Source organism: Sarcophilus harrisii, chromosome 4 (assembly GCF_902635505.1).
Source record: "Sarcophilus harrisii chromosome 4, mSarHar1.11, whole genome shotgun sequence".
Taxonomy (NCBI): Eukaryota; Metazoa; Chordata; class Mammalia; order Dasyuromorphia; family Dasyuridae; genus Sarcophilus; species Sarcophilus harrisii.
Window position 1 is genome coordinate 39351272 of NC_045429.1, and position 16240 is coordinate 39367511.

General features: G+C 33.3%; 1 protein-coding gene across 2 annotated transcripts in view; it reads left to right on the forward strand.

Moving 5' to 3' along the window:
• The window catches only part of COL24A1 (collagen type XXIV alpha 1 chain), a 357598-nt gene that overhangs the window by 275572 nt on the left and 65786 nt on the right, over positions 1–16240 (forward strand). For both annotated transcript variants that reach the window (XM_031969393.1, XM_031969394.1), the window contains 3 exons: positions 1763–1816; positions 7678–7731; positions 7835–7888. In XM_031969393.1, the coding sequence (XP_031825253.1) occupies positions 1763–1816; positions 7678–7731; positions 7835–7888 (162 nt within the window). The remainder of the gene's footprint in view (positions 1–1762; positions 1817–7677; positions 7732–7834; positions 7889–16240) is intronic.

Sequence of the window (16240 nt, forward strand, 5' to 3'; positions counted from 1 at the left end):
CTGAGAGTCCAGTAATCTCAACATAAATATCAGAGTTCCTAAGTATATGGTCAGAAGTTGGGGAAAAGAGGAAAAGATCATGAAGGCCTTAAGAAAGGAAGGACAATAATTTGGAAAGAATACAAAGAAGTGGAAGAGACTACTTCATAAGGAGGCAAGTTCCCCTCCTTAGAAATATTTAGGGGCAGTTAGATGCCACAGTGTGGAGAGTGTACTGGCACTGAAGTCGAGGACCTGAATTCAAATCCAGCCTCAGAAACTTAATACTTTTTAGCTGTGTGACCTTGGGCAAATCATTTAATTCCAACCGCCCCAGTTCCTCCCCACAAAAAGAAAAGAAAAAAAGAAATATTTAGGCAGAGATTGGGTGGTCATTATAAAGGAGATTCTTGCTCCTATATGTGGCCTGTAATTGAATCCATTCATTACATGAAAAAGAGCATAGAATTTAGAATTAAAAAGAACCTTTAATGTCATCTAATCAAACTCCCTAATCTAATATGTAAGAAAATTGAGTTGCAGAAAAGTGAAATAAAGTCACATGATAGTTAGTAACAGAATCAAGATTCAAATCCAGGAGCTCTGACTCTTAAATTCAATGCTTCTTTCTTATTTTGAATGTATATGTAACTAATACATTTTTTGGTTTGTTTATTGAATATGTTCTGACTTCTCTAAAACACTTATCTAAATAAAATTGGCTTTTAAAAATTGAGGAGTACCTTTAAAATGCTACTTGCTATTACTTAAATTTGGGTAGACCCCAAATCAAATTATATTCTTAGAAATATGATAATTCTCTGCAATAAAAATCTAATATAGTAACTACCCTTTAAATCAGGTTGCAATTCTAATTCCTAACACCAATGTTAACAGTGATGAGTCTGTTAAGAGGTAGATCTAATCCCTGGCTTAAGAATAACCATGGTATTATGATGGCTATTTTCAAAGTATAGTGAGTTTTAAATTATCAACTTAGTTTCAAATATGAGTTGTGTGTTTTGACTTCTGATTTCAACTTCAGCATCAGCCATAACTGAAGTAGCCCATAAATACTAAACATATTTGAATAGATATTTAAGTAAATTTTATAGCAAAGTATGAAAACAGTTTACAATATCAAAGGAATATGTGCTCTCAAAGGAATGTTTGAAATAGTTTTATAAGCATGATGTTTGCTTGGTTGGTTTCTGCCTGGAGGGTTTAGGATTGGTGTTTGTCCATAGAATTTCCCATAAATTTAGGAGTAAACAAATGCATGTCTGGTTAAGAATGGCAGAGAAGAAATAACTGCAATATATTCTTTAAAGTAGCCATGGGGAACTAATAGAGTTCATTATTTTAGTCATTAAACAAAATTCTGTTTGTTTCCTTTCCAATTATTGTGATGTCATTTATAAAGCACATACATATGCTTCCAAGGTCAGACAATTTACTCATCTGACAATGTAGGCTGTTTAGTTAAGATTCATTTCCTCAAGTTTTTTCCCAGGCCAGTCATTCCACAAATCCATTCTTCCTTCAGTCTTTGTGTAAATTTGTTGCTTCCCACAGCTGGAAAAAGATATTGGTCTCATTGAAATCCATTCCATTCCTATAAGTCTTTATTATTGAGTGGAATTAAACAAATTATTCAACATTTGGCTTAAATGTTTCTTCAAATTTTTGGCAGAAAAAAAAAGCTATACTATTTATATCAAATGAGTTCAAGGACACTTGAATTCAGCTATAAAATTGATTATGTATATTGTGGTCTCTATAGGGTCCAATAGGCAAACCAGGAGAAAGAGGAGAATCTGGAGCTGAAGGCTATAAGGTAATAACTACCGGACAATGTCTCCTTTCAAACTTTGTAAAGATATGATCTTGGCTTTACTTCATTTAAAAGGCAAATGATTTCTCCTTTGGGTAGAGACACAGTGGACTATGGGTACAGAATGTTTTATGCAGGTCTGTTTTACTTGATGCTGTTTTTTGTTTGCTGTTATGTATTGGGAAATTGTTGAAGTAAAAAAACAAAAGTCATTGGCACTTTTTGTAAGGATAAAATGAGATCTTATTTGTAAAATATTTTACAAATCTTAAAAGTGCTATGTAACTGCTATTTATCATTATCACCATCATCATTATAAATAAAGGTATTATTAAATGTAGCAGATATGTGGGAAAGAATTAGGTCTAAGACCATCAGATTTGGCCATTAAGAAATTTTTGGTGCATATGTTTAACTTATATTGGATTGCTTACTATCTAGGGAGGGGAAAGGTGGGAAGGGAGGAAGAAAGATATGAAGCACAAGATTTTGCAAGGGTGAATGTTGGAAACTATCTTCATGTATTGCGAAAAATAAAAATATATTATTCAAAAAAAAGAAATTATTGAGAATTTTGTACAAAATAATTTCAGTTGAGTGTTGAAGTTGGAAGTCAGATTGCAAGAAGTTGAAAAATAAGAGAAGAATAAGTAAAAGCAATGTAAACAGCTGGTCTGAAGATTTTGGCTAATAAAGAAAGGAGAGGTAGAGAATTTCAATAATTAACCATTTTTGTCCTATGCTTCCTATTCCAAATAAAATTATTCCTTGGCAGAGAAAATATAAATAAAAGTAAAGGAGTCTTTCTTCTCTTTATTCCCTGTTATTATTACCCTATTCTCCCTAAAAAGTAGACCCACATTTTTCTTTCTCCTGCTCCCTATACATCCAAAACATCCCTTTCTTTGTCCTTAGTAGTCATTGCTAGCCTCAACTTATGTTGTACTTTTTAAGGGCCCTTGTTATTTTTTCTTTAACCACAGTTATTTTCCTAATATACTCCTTCCTTCAATGGAGCCTGGCCTTGAACCAAAGAAAACAGTTAAGCAAAACTGGCACCATGTCCACATCTGACAGCATATGCAAGATTCCACACCCAAAGTCTTCCATCTCCCTGCCATGTGGAGAGAAGGATATTTCATAATCTGTCCTCTGGGATCAACCAATTAAATTCAATTAAACAATATTTATGACACTGAATCTGAGATCAGTTCCTTTTTACTTTAGGTTTCATTTACATTATTGGAGTCATGTGTATTCTTCTAATAGATCTGCTTTCTTGGCCCTGTACCCATTCATCCACATGTTTCTCCAAATATTTCAAGTTAACCATTTCTTATGGCACAACTATATTCCATTATGTGCATTATCAAAATTTGTTCAACCATTCCTCAGTCTTTGAGTATCAATTTTTTGCTACCATGAAAGTTCTGTTTTGATTATTTTGCTGTGTTTGAGACTTGAACTTTCTTGAAAATATATATATATATATATATATATAATAAGATCTCTAGATATAAGATGAATAGTCGATAAAACGTCTAGTGACTTTTTTCACATATTTTTACATTGTATGACTCCGATATATTTATAGTGTATTCATATTACTATATTTCCACAGTTCCTCAAATACTGACTTTTTCCATCATTTATCATTGTTGCAAACCTTGATACTTTTCTTATACAACCATGCTACACTTTTATATTTATCCTCAGTTTCCCAGATTTATTTCTTTCCTTATCTTTTCATATGTATGTGTCTTGTGACCCTAGTCATGTATCTTTCAAGATAAAAATTTTATCTCACTCTTCTTCTTACACAGTGCTTAGGACCAAGCCTGGCCTGACTGAATATATGCTAATAGCAAGAGGAATTGATTAATTTGACTTTGTACCATGGTAAAATTTAAGTGACCATATTTGGAAGTGAAACTCAGATTAGCCAGACTAATAGATACAGATTATTAATATATTGGTTTTCTTAAGACAGAAAAATGTCAAATCCTTGTTATAATTTATTTTCTGAAAAACAATAATTTTATCCTGTTCTAAAGGATTTAGAATGTTAATTATTTTTAAATTTAAATATAATTTAATTTTCATTTTCCTCTAATTTTAAGACAGTTTCAAATAATTCCAATTTCTCTTCTCATGATAGTCATTTTATATCTATACATTTTAGGGAAGACCTATCAAGAATATAAAAATGAATGTCAATTTGTTTTGCATGCCATTTATATCAGCTGATATTTTAATGCAAGAAGGCCCAAGGACTCCTTCTGAAGTTTTTTTTTTTCTTTTTGTGATGTTGCAATACACCAACTGCTTCCAACATATTTTAGAGCCCATATGATTCCATCTTAGTCTTTTTGGTGCATAACTTCCCAACATATCCAGGAGGAAATTCAGTTTTAGTAATATTATTCTCTGCCAGCTAAACTACATGGTGTGGCCAAGTCAAAACTAAATCAACCTATTGGCTGCCAAATGAAGAGTTACTACCCTAATGTGAGATAAAAGGCTTCCGTTCACCTATAACCAGCTAGCTAAAACCAGATTCCTATTAGTTACCAGACTCCAGACAGTCTGGCATTCTTCAGTAGGACCTACCAAGTAAAGAATGTTTCCACTGGGCTCACACTATGGCCTCTTCTTTCTATTTCCGCATTCCTCCTCCCTTTCCCTCCTGATGGGGTTTCAACATTGGCTGCTTTCATGTGTTTCAAGAACTTGTTTAATCAACAAATCCGTTCCTCTCATCTTTTCTCCTTCCCTCCCATTTGGTTCTGGAGCCCATTTTATTCTGTTTACTGATGGCTTCACTTTAAGCAGTCAGTTAACCAAGGCCAGCCAACCTGCTGATTTTATTGTTCTAACGTTTGAAATTCATGAAGCATACACAGCCTCTCCCAGTCAACTCTTACAAAATACAACTTTAATTCATATGAGAAAAATCAAGTTTTGTTGACAATTCTATTATTCCATCATAGACTCCAGATCTTCGTGGGTAGTCTTCCAGGATGTTTTATTTTTTCTTTGGACATTATGTGTTAACTGATTTCCCCAATATGAGCCTGACTATTATCATCATCAGACTTTTTTTTAAAATTCTGAATTTGTGACTTATAATTACAGTCAGCTCACAATTAGCTATACTACTAGGTAGGAGCAGTAGCATGACTGACTCAAAATGATGGATAAAACAAATATTATTTATATTTATCTTTGAAAAGTATTTGAATTTTTTGTTATGTTTCTTTGTTTTTGTTAACCATCATCAGGGTAGCTAGGTGATCCAGTGCACAGAGCACTGGACTTGGAGTCAAGAAGACCTGAATTCAAACCTGGCCCCACACATTTACTAGCCGTGTGACCCTAGGCAAATAACTTAACCCTTTCTGCCTCAGTTTCCTCATCTGTAAAATGAGCTGGAAAAATAAATGGCAAACTTCTCCACTATCTTTGCCAAGAAAACCCCAAAAGGAGTCATAAAGAGGTAGACATGAATGAAACCAATGATAGCCATACTTTAAGAAGAGTTGACTAAAAAGAGAATAATAAGAAGTGTTCAGTTTGGTATATAAAGAGAGGTAGACCTATAGGGATTGGATTTTTCTCATCAACTAAATATTTCACTGTATCTGACATGTTATTTTGCATAGTATAAAGAAAATTGCATAGATTCAGCTTTTCCATCTAGGAGTTTACAGCCTGACAGATAGACTGATCATTTCTGATATTCTGTCATTTAACTGTGTAAGCATTTAGTATCTAATACATGCAGTGTATTGTACTTGATTCAGAGAGTCCTAGATTTAGATTTTAGAATGGATCCCCAAGGTCATTGAGTCCAGGCTCATTATTTTATTGATGAAGAGAATAGGGTCCAGAGTTAAGTGATTCACTCACGACAACAAGCAAGATTCCAACATACTGACTCTAGATTAGTGTTCTGTCTTCTGCTTTATAAAGAATTTATACCCCTTACCTACAAACAAAAGAATACCAGTACTCCAGGAAATTATATCTTGCTGGGATTCAGAGGTATAAATGTAAATATTAAACCAATATAAGAAGGCACAGGAAAGTATCTATAGTTTTTGGCCAAAATAGTGTAATCCACATAAGAATATATTAAGAAAGAGAGAAATGAGTGATAAAGGCTAAAGCGATAAAGTGATAAAGGTATAATTGAGGTCAATAGCCAGTAAAACATCCATGTCTTGTGCAGGGTGAGGAATAAATCTCGCATCAATCTGGAAAGGCTTCATGAATATCACATAGCCAGGGTAATCACAAAGCCATGATTAGAGTTCATAGACTTCGGTTTCAATAGCTTTGAATGTTTCTGTACTTCTGTCTCGTGAAAGTTTGATTTGCCAAATACCAGGACTTCAGAGACTCTTCTTGTTTGAATTGATTCTTTTACGTTCTGAACATTCTTCTTTCTTTCTTCCATTAGAAGCATGTGCCCCTGACCATCTTTAATAAAACAACATATATTTATACATTATATGTGCGCTCTCTCTATATAGAGAGATATATATAATTTCAGCTTTTTTACACTGAAATTTCTTTTTTGCATTTTAGGCATTGGATTCTTTATCCTGGATTTAGACTTCAGTATCAGAAATACATATTTGCTTCCTAAAAAGCAAAATCATTATGCCATCTAATGAGAATATTCAAAACTTATCCATATGTATTATATTTGTACTATCTTTAGCCCAGAGAGAAGAAACAAATCCAGGAACTTTTCTCCTCCTAAAAATCAATTTTCTTTTTGGACATGAGAAGTGAAAAGAAAGGAATGTGAGGTGACAAGGACAGTAGGAAAGGGTACTGGGGAGTGCCCATTTGTGAAATATTTGCTATACAAATCTTACCTGATTTATTCCTCCTGGATAGTGGCATCTTTCTGTTTACACATTTTGAAAAGGAAACATGGCAACTTGGCATTCCATCTTATGAGAAACAGGATGATGGCAGATTCTTGAATGTCAAAGTAATTTGTTATTTCTAAACATTGTGCACAGTAATTGCTCCCATTCTTCAATGCAGAAAATCAACTATCCAAACATTTATGTCCTTGGCATGTCAGGTTAGAGGCCATGGCACACCCCCAGTGTGGGAATAGGTTCAGTAAAATGGGTTCCTTCTCATATTCCTTATTAACCTTAGTTTGGTAGAGGTCATAAAGGTACATGTAGGAAAAAAGAAGACAATATCTACCGTTCATCATGACATTAGTCATTATGCTATTTAATATTTCTGACAATCATAACCTTTGTGGTAATTAAATGGAATTTTGTAACATCTCCCTATTAGCTTAAGTAATACCTGTCTATTCTTCAACTCCAGTACTTCTGTTATTTTTCATCGCAGGTACCTCATTCACTAATATATATTGCAATCCTCTTTTTTGCCTTAAGAAAAGTTTCACAATTTGCATTAGCAAAAAAACATTATCATTATTTGACACCTAACTTTGTAGTAATATGCCTCTGTAACTTCATCTCAGAGGATTCTCTCATGACAATTCATTACCAGAAATGCTTGAGAAATTGCCAGAATTTATACTTGCCTGAGCTAGCCTTCAATGAAGCCTCCATACAATGCTAAGATTCTAGTGAAGGAACCTTATTCATAAAATCATAATTTATAAACTAAAAGGAACCTTAGTTGTCATTTAGTTCAATCACATCATACTCAAGCTGAGGAAACTGAGACTCAGAAAAATCACAGTTATCTAGTGATAGCATAAGAACTCAAATTTCTGATTCCCAATACAGCATTCTTAATATGATACTCTGACTATACTTCTTACATATTCACTAACGTATTGTCGTATTCTCTATTCCAAGGGTCACGTGGGTGTGCCAGGACCAAGAGGAGCCATTGGGCAACAAGGGGCCCCAGTAAGTTTTAACAACACTTGTTATTTTTGTTAACATTTTTTAAAAAACATAATGTCTAAGAACCCCTTTTCATGTGTGTTTTTTGTTTTGGTTCCTGACAAAGGGTGAACCAGGTGAAATGGGTGAACCAGGGCCTAAAGGAGAGAGAGGATCTGACGTAAGTGAAATCTATTGAAGGCACATTTTTCAAATACTTACTGATTTTTTTTATTGTAATAATTTTATCTATTTTTAATACGCATTGCTTTATGAATCATGTTGGAAGAGAAAAATCAGAGCAACATGGAAAAACCATGGGAGAAATTAAAAAAAAAAAAAAAACAGAAAAAAGAAGTAAACATAGGACATGTTGATTTACATTCAGTCTCCACAGTTCTCTTTCTGGATGTGGATGGCATTTTCTGTCCAAATTCTATTGGGATTGCTTTGGATCACTGAACTACTGGAAGAACCAAGTCTTTTATAGTTGATCAGTACACATTTGTGCTGTTATATGTACAATGTATTCCAGGTTCTGCTTGTTTCACTCAGCATCTGTTCATGTAAATCTTTCCAGGCTATTGGATTTGTCTTTTTTCTTTTGTAGAGAAAGAGGTGAGGAGTAGGCTAAACAGTAATTTGCCATGCAAACATCATTGAAAATACCTGAATTAAAAACAAAAAGAAAGAAAAAAGGAAAAAAAACGAAAATACCTGAATTAATTGTGTGTGTGTTAACAGTTAGGTCAAAACATGAATATTTTTTCCTACCATTTATGCTGAAAACTAGATTTTCCTTGACCATAGAACCTACGATTCCTACTGTAGAGAGCAAACTGATTTTCTTAAAGCCACTTCCGACTTATCTCTGCAAAACTAGAATAATGACATTTTCTTTAAGAGTTCAGGCAAACGTACCAACAAACACCAAAAGAACCATCATCATAGTGAAAAACTAGCTGAATGACTGCGGGTAATTCACATTTCTGGGTTTCTGATTCCTCTGGGACTAAGTAAACTCGGGCTCCCTTATACTTCCTAAGAATCTATGCATGTTGATTATACAAATAATAAGTGATTAATTCTTTTTTAATTAATAATAATAGCTTTTTATAATTCAAAATACATGCAAAGATAGTTTTCAACATTCACCCTTGCAAAGCCTTGTGTTCCAAATTTTTCTCCCTCCCTCATCACCTCTACTTCCCCAGACAACAAAGAATCCGATATAGGTTGAACTGTGCAATTCTTTTAGACTATTTCTCTTTTTATCATGCCGGACAAAAAAAATCAGATCAAAAGGGCAAAAGTAAGAAAGAAAAAACAAACAAACAAACAGCAACAACAACAACAAACGTTAAAATACTAATGTCTGATCCACATTCAGTCTCCATAGGCTTCTCTCTGGAAGTGAATAGTTCTCTCCATCACAAGTCTATTGGAATTGCCTTGAATCACCACATTGTTGAAAAGAGACAAGTCTTTCACACTTGATCATCACATAATTTTGTTGTGACGGAGTACAATGTTCACTTATTTCACTTAGCATCAGTTCATGTAAGACTTTCCAGGCTTTTCTGAAATCAGCCTGCTCATTCTTTCTTATGGAACAATAATATTCCATTGCATTCGTATACCATAACTTATTCAGCCATTTCCTAAATGATGGGTTTTCATGTTTCCAGTTCATTGCTAAGGGATTAATTCTTTAAATAAATCTTTCACTATTTAGTGAAGTATTTTGACTCTATCTCTTTCCCCTTTTTTAATCTTTGCTTTCATCAGTTTCTTCACCTGTAAAATGGGGATAGCAATAATACTTACCTCCCAATATTGTTCAAATGACAAAATGAAATATTTGTGAAATGCTTTGCAAATCTTACTATATGGATGTTATTGCCACTGTTGATATCAGTAAAAAAGATGCCAGAGTCAACAACAAAATTATGTTAGAAACTTAACTTTTGCTCCAAAACTGTTTTATATCTGATCTTGGTGCATGTCATAGTATTTACTACTTATTAGTTCTCAGTTGTGTGTTTTTTTTAATGTTTTGCTCAAGGTAAATGGAATGGGACCATTTATATAACATAAGGAGAAATGGAAATGTCTGGTTTATCTAGAACTGTATTAGCAGTAAATTCTACCCTTTGATTGAAAAATTATCTAAAATAATTACTTAAATTGGACAAATGCATTAAATTACTATCAAATTGCCTTTTAACTTATTTTGTGCCAGAGTGAAATCTTTTCAAAGGATACAATTATTGATGGGATGAGACTTAATTATATTAGTGTTTGGCTAAAAACAATCTGTAAAAGATTGGAATGAAAATTTATATTCTCGTAGCCCTTTTAAATTTGGACCAGATTATTCATAATGTGGGGTGAAAGTCACCCTCTTTCCTAGATTTCTCATTATTTGATCAAACCCTATAGGTAGAAATTGCAGCTTTTATTGACTCTCTATCTTCCAAGCCAACATGATGATCTGACTCATTATAAAAATGTAGGGGTGATGGGTGCAAAGTCTCTTTCTCATTTTCATTCTTCAATGGTGAAACAGGAGTGTACCCAGGAAACAAAAAGCATAAACAGCTTTTCCCCCAAAGGCTTGGATACCATACTCTCTACATGACTGATTTTTGTTGTTTATTGTTCAGTTGTATCCTACTCTTCATGAGTCCATGGACCTTTGTCTATTAGGTCATCTTGGCAAAGACATTAAAGTAGTTTGCCATCTCCTTCTCCAAATAGAGGTTAAATGCCTTTCCTAAATAACTATATAAAAATAACTATGTAATTAAATGTCTGAGGCTTGAACTCAGATCTTCCTCACCCCAATTTCAGCACTCTAATCACTGCACACTTAGATATCTCAATGGCTAATTTATTGTGCCTTATTTTCATTCACAATAAATGCAGTGACAAATATATAACAACATATCTGTTCTTGGTATTGGACATAATTCACTAATTCTTTTCTCCAGAATGAAAAGAAAAATTGATTTATTTATATACTTATCTATATTGTAACATAATTACTTGTATTTGGTAAGTGATTGGCCTGCTAATGGAAAGGAGATCCAAGAATCATAGGTGTTACACCTCCCTTCTCCCATGCTATTTCTCCTGACAATAAGGAAGAAAGGGAAGCATTCTTAGCTACAAAGCCCTCAATATTGTTGATTGTCTACTTTTTAAATATCTGGCCAAATCAGGACCAGAATTGATTCAGGTTACCTAAAGTTAGGGAAAGAATCTCCCAGAAAGAAGAGTGGTAATAATATAGAAGGAATAAATGTATGGATTATAAACATAGTCTGTTCCTTGGATGAGTCCCAGTCCACATAGAATATTGGCAAGCAGGAATATATCCAGCCAGAGGAGAGAACCCAAGCAGGGTGGGGATCAAAAACCATGTCACATAAGGATCACTTGGAGGAACTAGATCTGTTTATCCTGACTTGAGAGAAGAGGGAACACATAAGTACTGTTTTCAAATATACAAAGTGTTATCACATCAAAGAGGGGGTGGGACTCACTCTGCTGATCTCAGAGAATAGGATTTAGAAGGAAGGAAATTGCAATGAAGCAGATTTCTGGAAAATTTTTGTAATTAGTACTATCCAAAAAAAAATGAATGGTATGCCTCAAAAAGTAATATAATTTTATTCTCACTTAACAACAAGGTTTTGAGTGAAATCCGAATAAAGACTCACAGACAATACTGTAAAGGAGAATGTTAGTCACATATTAGTCTATCTTAGACTAGTCCCTTTCAATTCTGAGATTCTGAGACAATGACTACATCTAACTACATGGCCATCATCAGGGGACATTCACTCCTTCTGCCTTCTTTTTCCCACTTCCAATGTTAGAATAAACCATCAGACTGTCTTATTTCTACAACTGAAATGCTATATAAATCAAATCATCCTACTTTTTTGTGCTTCAGACCATTATTGATTATACCCATGACTTTTCCATTTGAGCAATACATTGACTTTTTAATATAACTGAAGATATATAATTTAAGTAATATTATCCAAATTGTGGTTTGGCTGAAGTTTCTGGTAGCCCTCTCACCATCCAACCTTCTTCAGCTGCTTGTTCTTAAGCATGTATCATTGGAACCCAGAAATATAGAATTTGTCCTTTTAAGTTCCATCTAGAGCAGCACCTAAACAAGAGATCCAAACAAGATTCAACAACTTTCTTAAAAGAACTAGGATCCATTATAATAAGTGAATGAAGAAAAAGTGAGGGGGGATGGGTGAATTATCACTTTCAAGGTAAGTTCTTAGGAACTTTAAAATTTCCTAAGAATACACAGTATAGTCTTTGTAGACTACCATATGTGAAATATATATCAATATATATTTTCCTCCTTTGAATCAGATCTCTTGTATCATTGGGATTAAGAGTTCCTGATATGAAAAACTCTACCCACCAATATGGATCAGCAGCTTGTAGATGAATTCTAGTCTTAGAAAATTACTTGAGATACTGAAAGGGATGTGCCCATGGTCTTATAGCTAGTGTGTGTTAGAAGTAAGAACAAATTATTTCTGATTCCTAAGCCAACTCTCTATCTGCCACATCATACTTCTTCTCAATATATGTGGATCTCGGATCTATTTCACAAATCTATAAGTAATCCTTAGAAAATCTTATATATAAATAAAGTTCATTTAAACTGAATTCAAGTTACATTTTAGAATTTCCCTATAGGCTTATCTCGATGGCTACATGTTGTTTTATAATCCTCAATGTCTTAAAATTTTCTATCATTCTTCTTCATAACATTTTATAAATTAATATAAATTCAACATGAGTGTTACTCTCATCTTTCATATCTCAATGTTTGTGAAGAAAATCAAATGTTTCCTGGAAGATCAAGTGTTCCTTTGGTACTCATTGTTAGAACAATCATTTTGTATTGATCAAACTTCCATAGGAAACTGACAGTTCCTTTCTCTATCTGTTCCTTTCTCTATTTCCCATCATTAAGCACCAATAACATATTTAAACATGTTGCATTTGAATATATGCCATAACTTATCTTTATATTTTCCTTTTGTTCATGATTTTAATTTTTGTTCTATCAAGTCTACAATCTGTCTATAAACATCCAACAAAGAATTGACTCTCACATTGATAACTAGTCTTTTCTTGCGTTAGCAGAGAATGAATTTCTTTTTTTGTAACATTGTTCATTGCATATCTACTGCCTTCCAACTCTCTCTCTGAAAAAAGTATTATATGATATATATATATATATATATATACATATTTACCCATATATTTATGTTTATATGATTACTCTATAGATAATCTATATATATAGAAAGTATTATACATAATATGCTATATATAATGGAAAGTATTTATTTTTTATTATATATTAAGCATAGCATATGATATACATAAATAATATATATTCATAAGTATTCATTACATATATAAAATATGGAAGGAGTATTCCTTATGTGTATGTGGAGAGAGACATCTATATAGAAAAAATCTTTCCGGGAGAAAGTTGAAAAGCAGTGGATATAGTAAACAATATCACAAAAAGAAATTATACGTGTGTGTGTGTGTGTGTGTGTATCTATGGCTCCTTATGTAATATAAGAAGATAACATAAGGATATATAAAGAATATCCATATCTATGAATTTTTCTATGTAGTTTATGTGTTCTTTTACATTTCCTTATTCTGATTTCTATTTTCTAACACATATTTTGACATTTCCCCTCATATTCATCTTTTTTCTGAAGTCGTTACCTATTAAATAACAATAGTTAGCATGTATATAATATTTTAAGGTTTTTAAAGCTCTTTACAATTTTTTTTTCTTCAAAACAACCCTGGAAAATAAATGCTGTTATTATTCCCATTTTATAGATTATGACACTGAAGCAGGCAGAGAGATTAAATAAGTTCCCTGGGGTCAACCTAGCTGCTGGAGTTACCTACAGCTAATAGTTGTAAGTTGGATTTAATAGCTGAAGTTGGATTTAAATTTGGGTTTTCTTAAGACCAGGTCCAGTGCTTACTGCCTCTACCACCTGTCTCTAAGAAGAGTAGTAAGGTGTTCTGTTGATTTAATTTGAAAAGTCTTTATCAAGATTTTCACATATGTTATCTACTTCATCATACTCTATAGTGGATTCTAAAATGTGAGCTACATATTCTTTTTGTCTATGAAAGAATCCCAAAATCTGAGAGCTGAAAGGCACGTTAATAGTAATCTACTCCAATACACATCCCCAAGATAACCTCCACTTTAAATATGTCCATAAGTGGTCATCTTGCCTCAACCTAAACATTTTCATAGAGTGAGAGCCCACCATTTTTTTCATCCCAATTTTAAACAGCTCTAGTGGATAGGAAGTTTTTGTAGGCATCATGCCTAAATTCACCTCTTGACAAAATCCACTCATTGCTTCTGATTCTGTCTTCTGACGCCAAAGTCTAATTCTTTCCCCATTTGACAGTCCTTTAAATACTTGAAGGCAGCTATCCTTCCTCCCTTGAATCTTCTCTTCTCCAGGATGAGTTTGCCTAATTCCTTCAACTGTTTCTCAGATGTCCTCGAATCAAAGCTTTTCACCTTTCTGGTTACCCTCTACTTAATATTGTTTAATTTATCAATTTCTTTCTTTCTCTAAGTGTGGGGTCCACAACTAAATAAGCACTCCGTGTGAGGTTTGATGGCGGCAGAGTAGAACTATCACCTCTCATTGAAGTCCAAGGTTATGTTAATTTTGGAGGAGGGTAGTGAAAAGGGAACAAGAATTTATTAAGCACCCACTATATGACGTGGGCAGTACTAAGCACATTATTAATATATCATTTGATTTTGACTGTCACAATATATTGCTAATACAGAGAATGAAGGCCACTGAAACCCCAAGTTCTTTTTTTTAGCTCCATTGGTCCATGCCTCCCCTATCTTATACTTATGAAACTGATTTTTTTGTAACTAAGTGTAAGACTATATTTATCCCAATTGAATTTCATCTTGCTTCAACCCAGTGTTGTAGTTCATCAAAATACTTTTGGATCCTGACCTTTTCTTCCAGTGTATTAGCTATCTCTCTCAGCTTTATGTCCTCTGCATGTCATCTATAACTTTACCCGAGTCACTGATAGAAATACTAAATAGTCCAAGATCAGTAAAAGATTCATGGAGTACTCCATGATAACCAACTAACAGAGGAAATGATGAAGGGAATTATTTCCCTTAGATACAAAATGACTTGAATTCCACTAATTCCTTCATTTGTTTCTACAAGAAGGACCTGAAAGTTTCCATTTGACTACAATTTCCTTTTATATTCAGGTTTCATTTTTAATAAGTATGTCAACATGGAAATTATTCCATCCATTTGTTCGTTCACTGACTTTCTGGATAAGGATCTCACATTTAGAATGCCAGTTGTCAAATAAATCTTTTTAAATGGATGAAAAGTCTATGTGATTCTTAGTACTTTCTGCCACCTTTCCTTCTACTCTGTCTCTGTTGAGGACTGGAGGATAATTTATGATTTTCTTTTTTTGTGTGTTACCATGACCAAAAAAAATAATCACCTAGTGTCTAGCCTATTTATGAAGTATCTTTTCATATTTCCCAAAGCTATTCTGCAGATAGTTGACATTCAAGAAAGAGTATTTTCAGCATGGTTGATCAAGCCAGAATTTTGTGCTCCAATGAGAGTCTTCAACAACTTCAAGTTATCTGTGTGCCATGATTAGATATGAAAATATGAATTTTAGGGAGAGTATTAATATGGGGAAAGAGAAAGAGTGAAATAAGATTTTCTTTCTCCATTAATCCCCAACAATTATTCGCTATAACTTATAGCCCAAAGATTTTGGGAACATTAAGAAGTGAGGCGACTTGATTTTGTTCACATGGCTATTATGCATTAGATACAGAACTAGAAAAATAGTTCTACCTATTACCCCATGTATCCTCTATACAATATAATCTATAAAGACTTGGACATGCTACTATTATATAATTTAGACTTTTCATCCATTCCTACTAGTCTTTCTTAGCCTTAGTACAAGCTATATTAGTAGCTTTTAGCATATAGAGTGAGGGTGTATCAGATTCACTGCTATCCTTTAAATGCCTGAGAACCACAGGAATGAATGGGATAGAAAAACCAAGCAGAATCTTGCAATGATCTAATGTTAAAAATACGTGTTGTTGGGGAGCTGATAGATCATTTTTACCTCAAATGATATAAATCTCTTTGAAAGGAAAAAAAAACAGTTCCTTCTATGAAATGGCTTAAATAATATTCATGTTTATCCATCAAATAAAAACCCACTTAACATACTCTTCCCTAGAAAAACAATCAGGCTTAGCTCTTTGGGGTTGACTTTATTTTAATGAAGTGATATATATAAATGGACATAGAATCCTTGTAGGGTTACGCAGACTTTGAATTGGATCTTAGCCATGAATGTATATTGCATCTAATACTCTTTAAAATAAGTCCTTGGAAATATG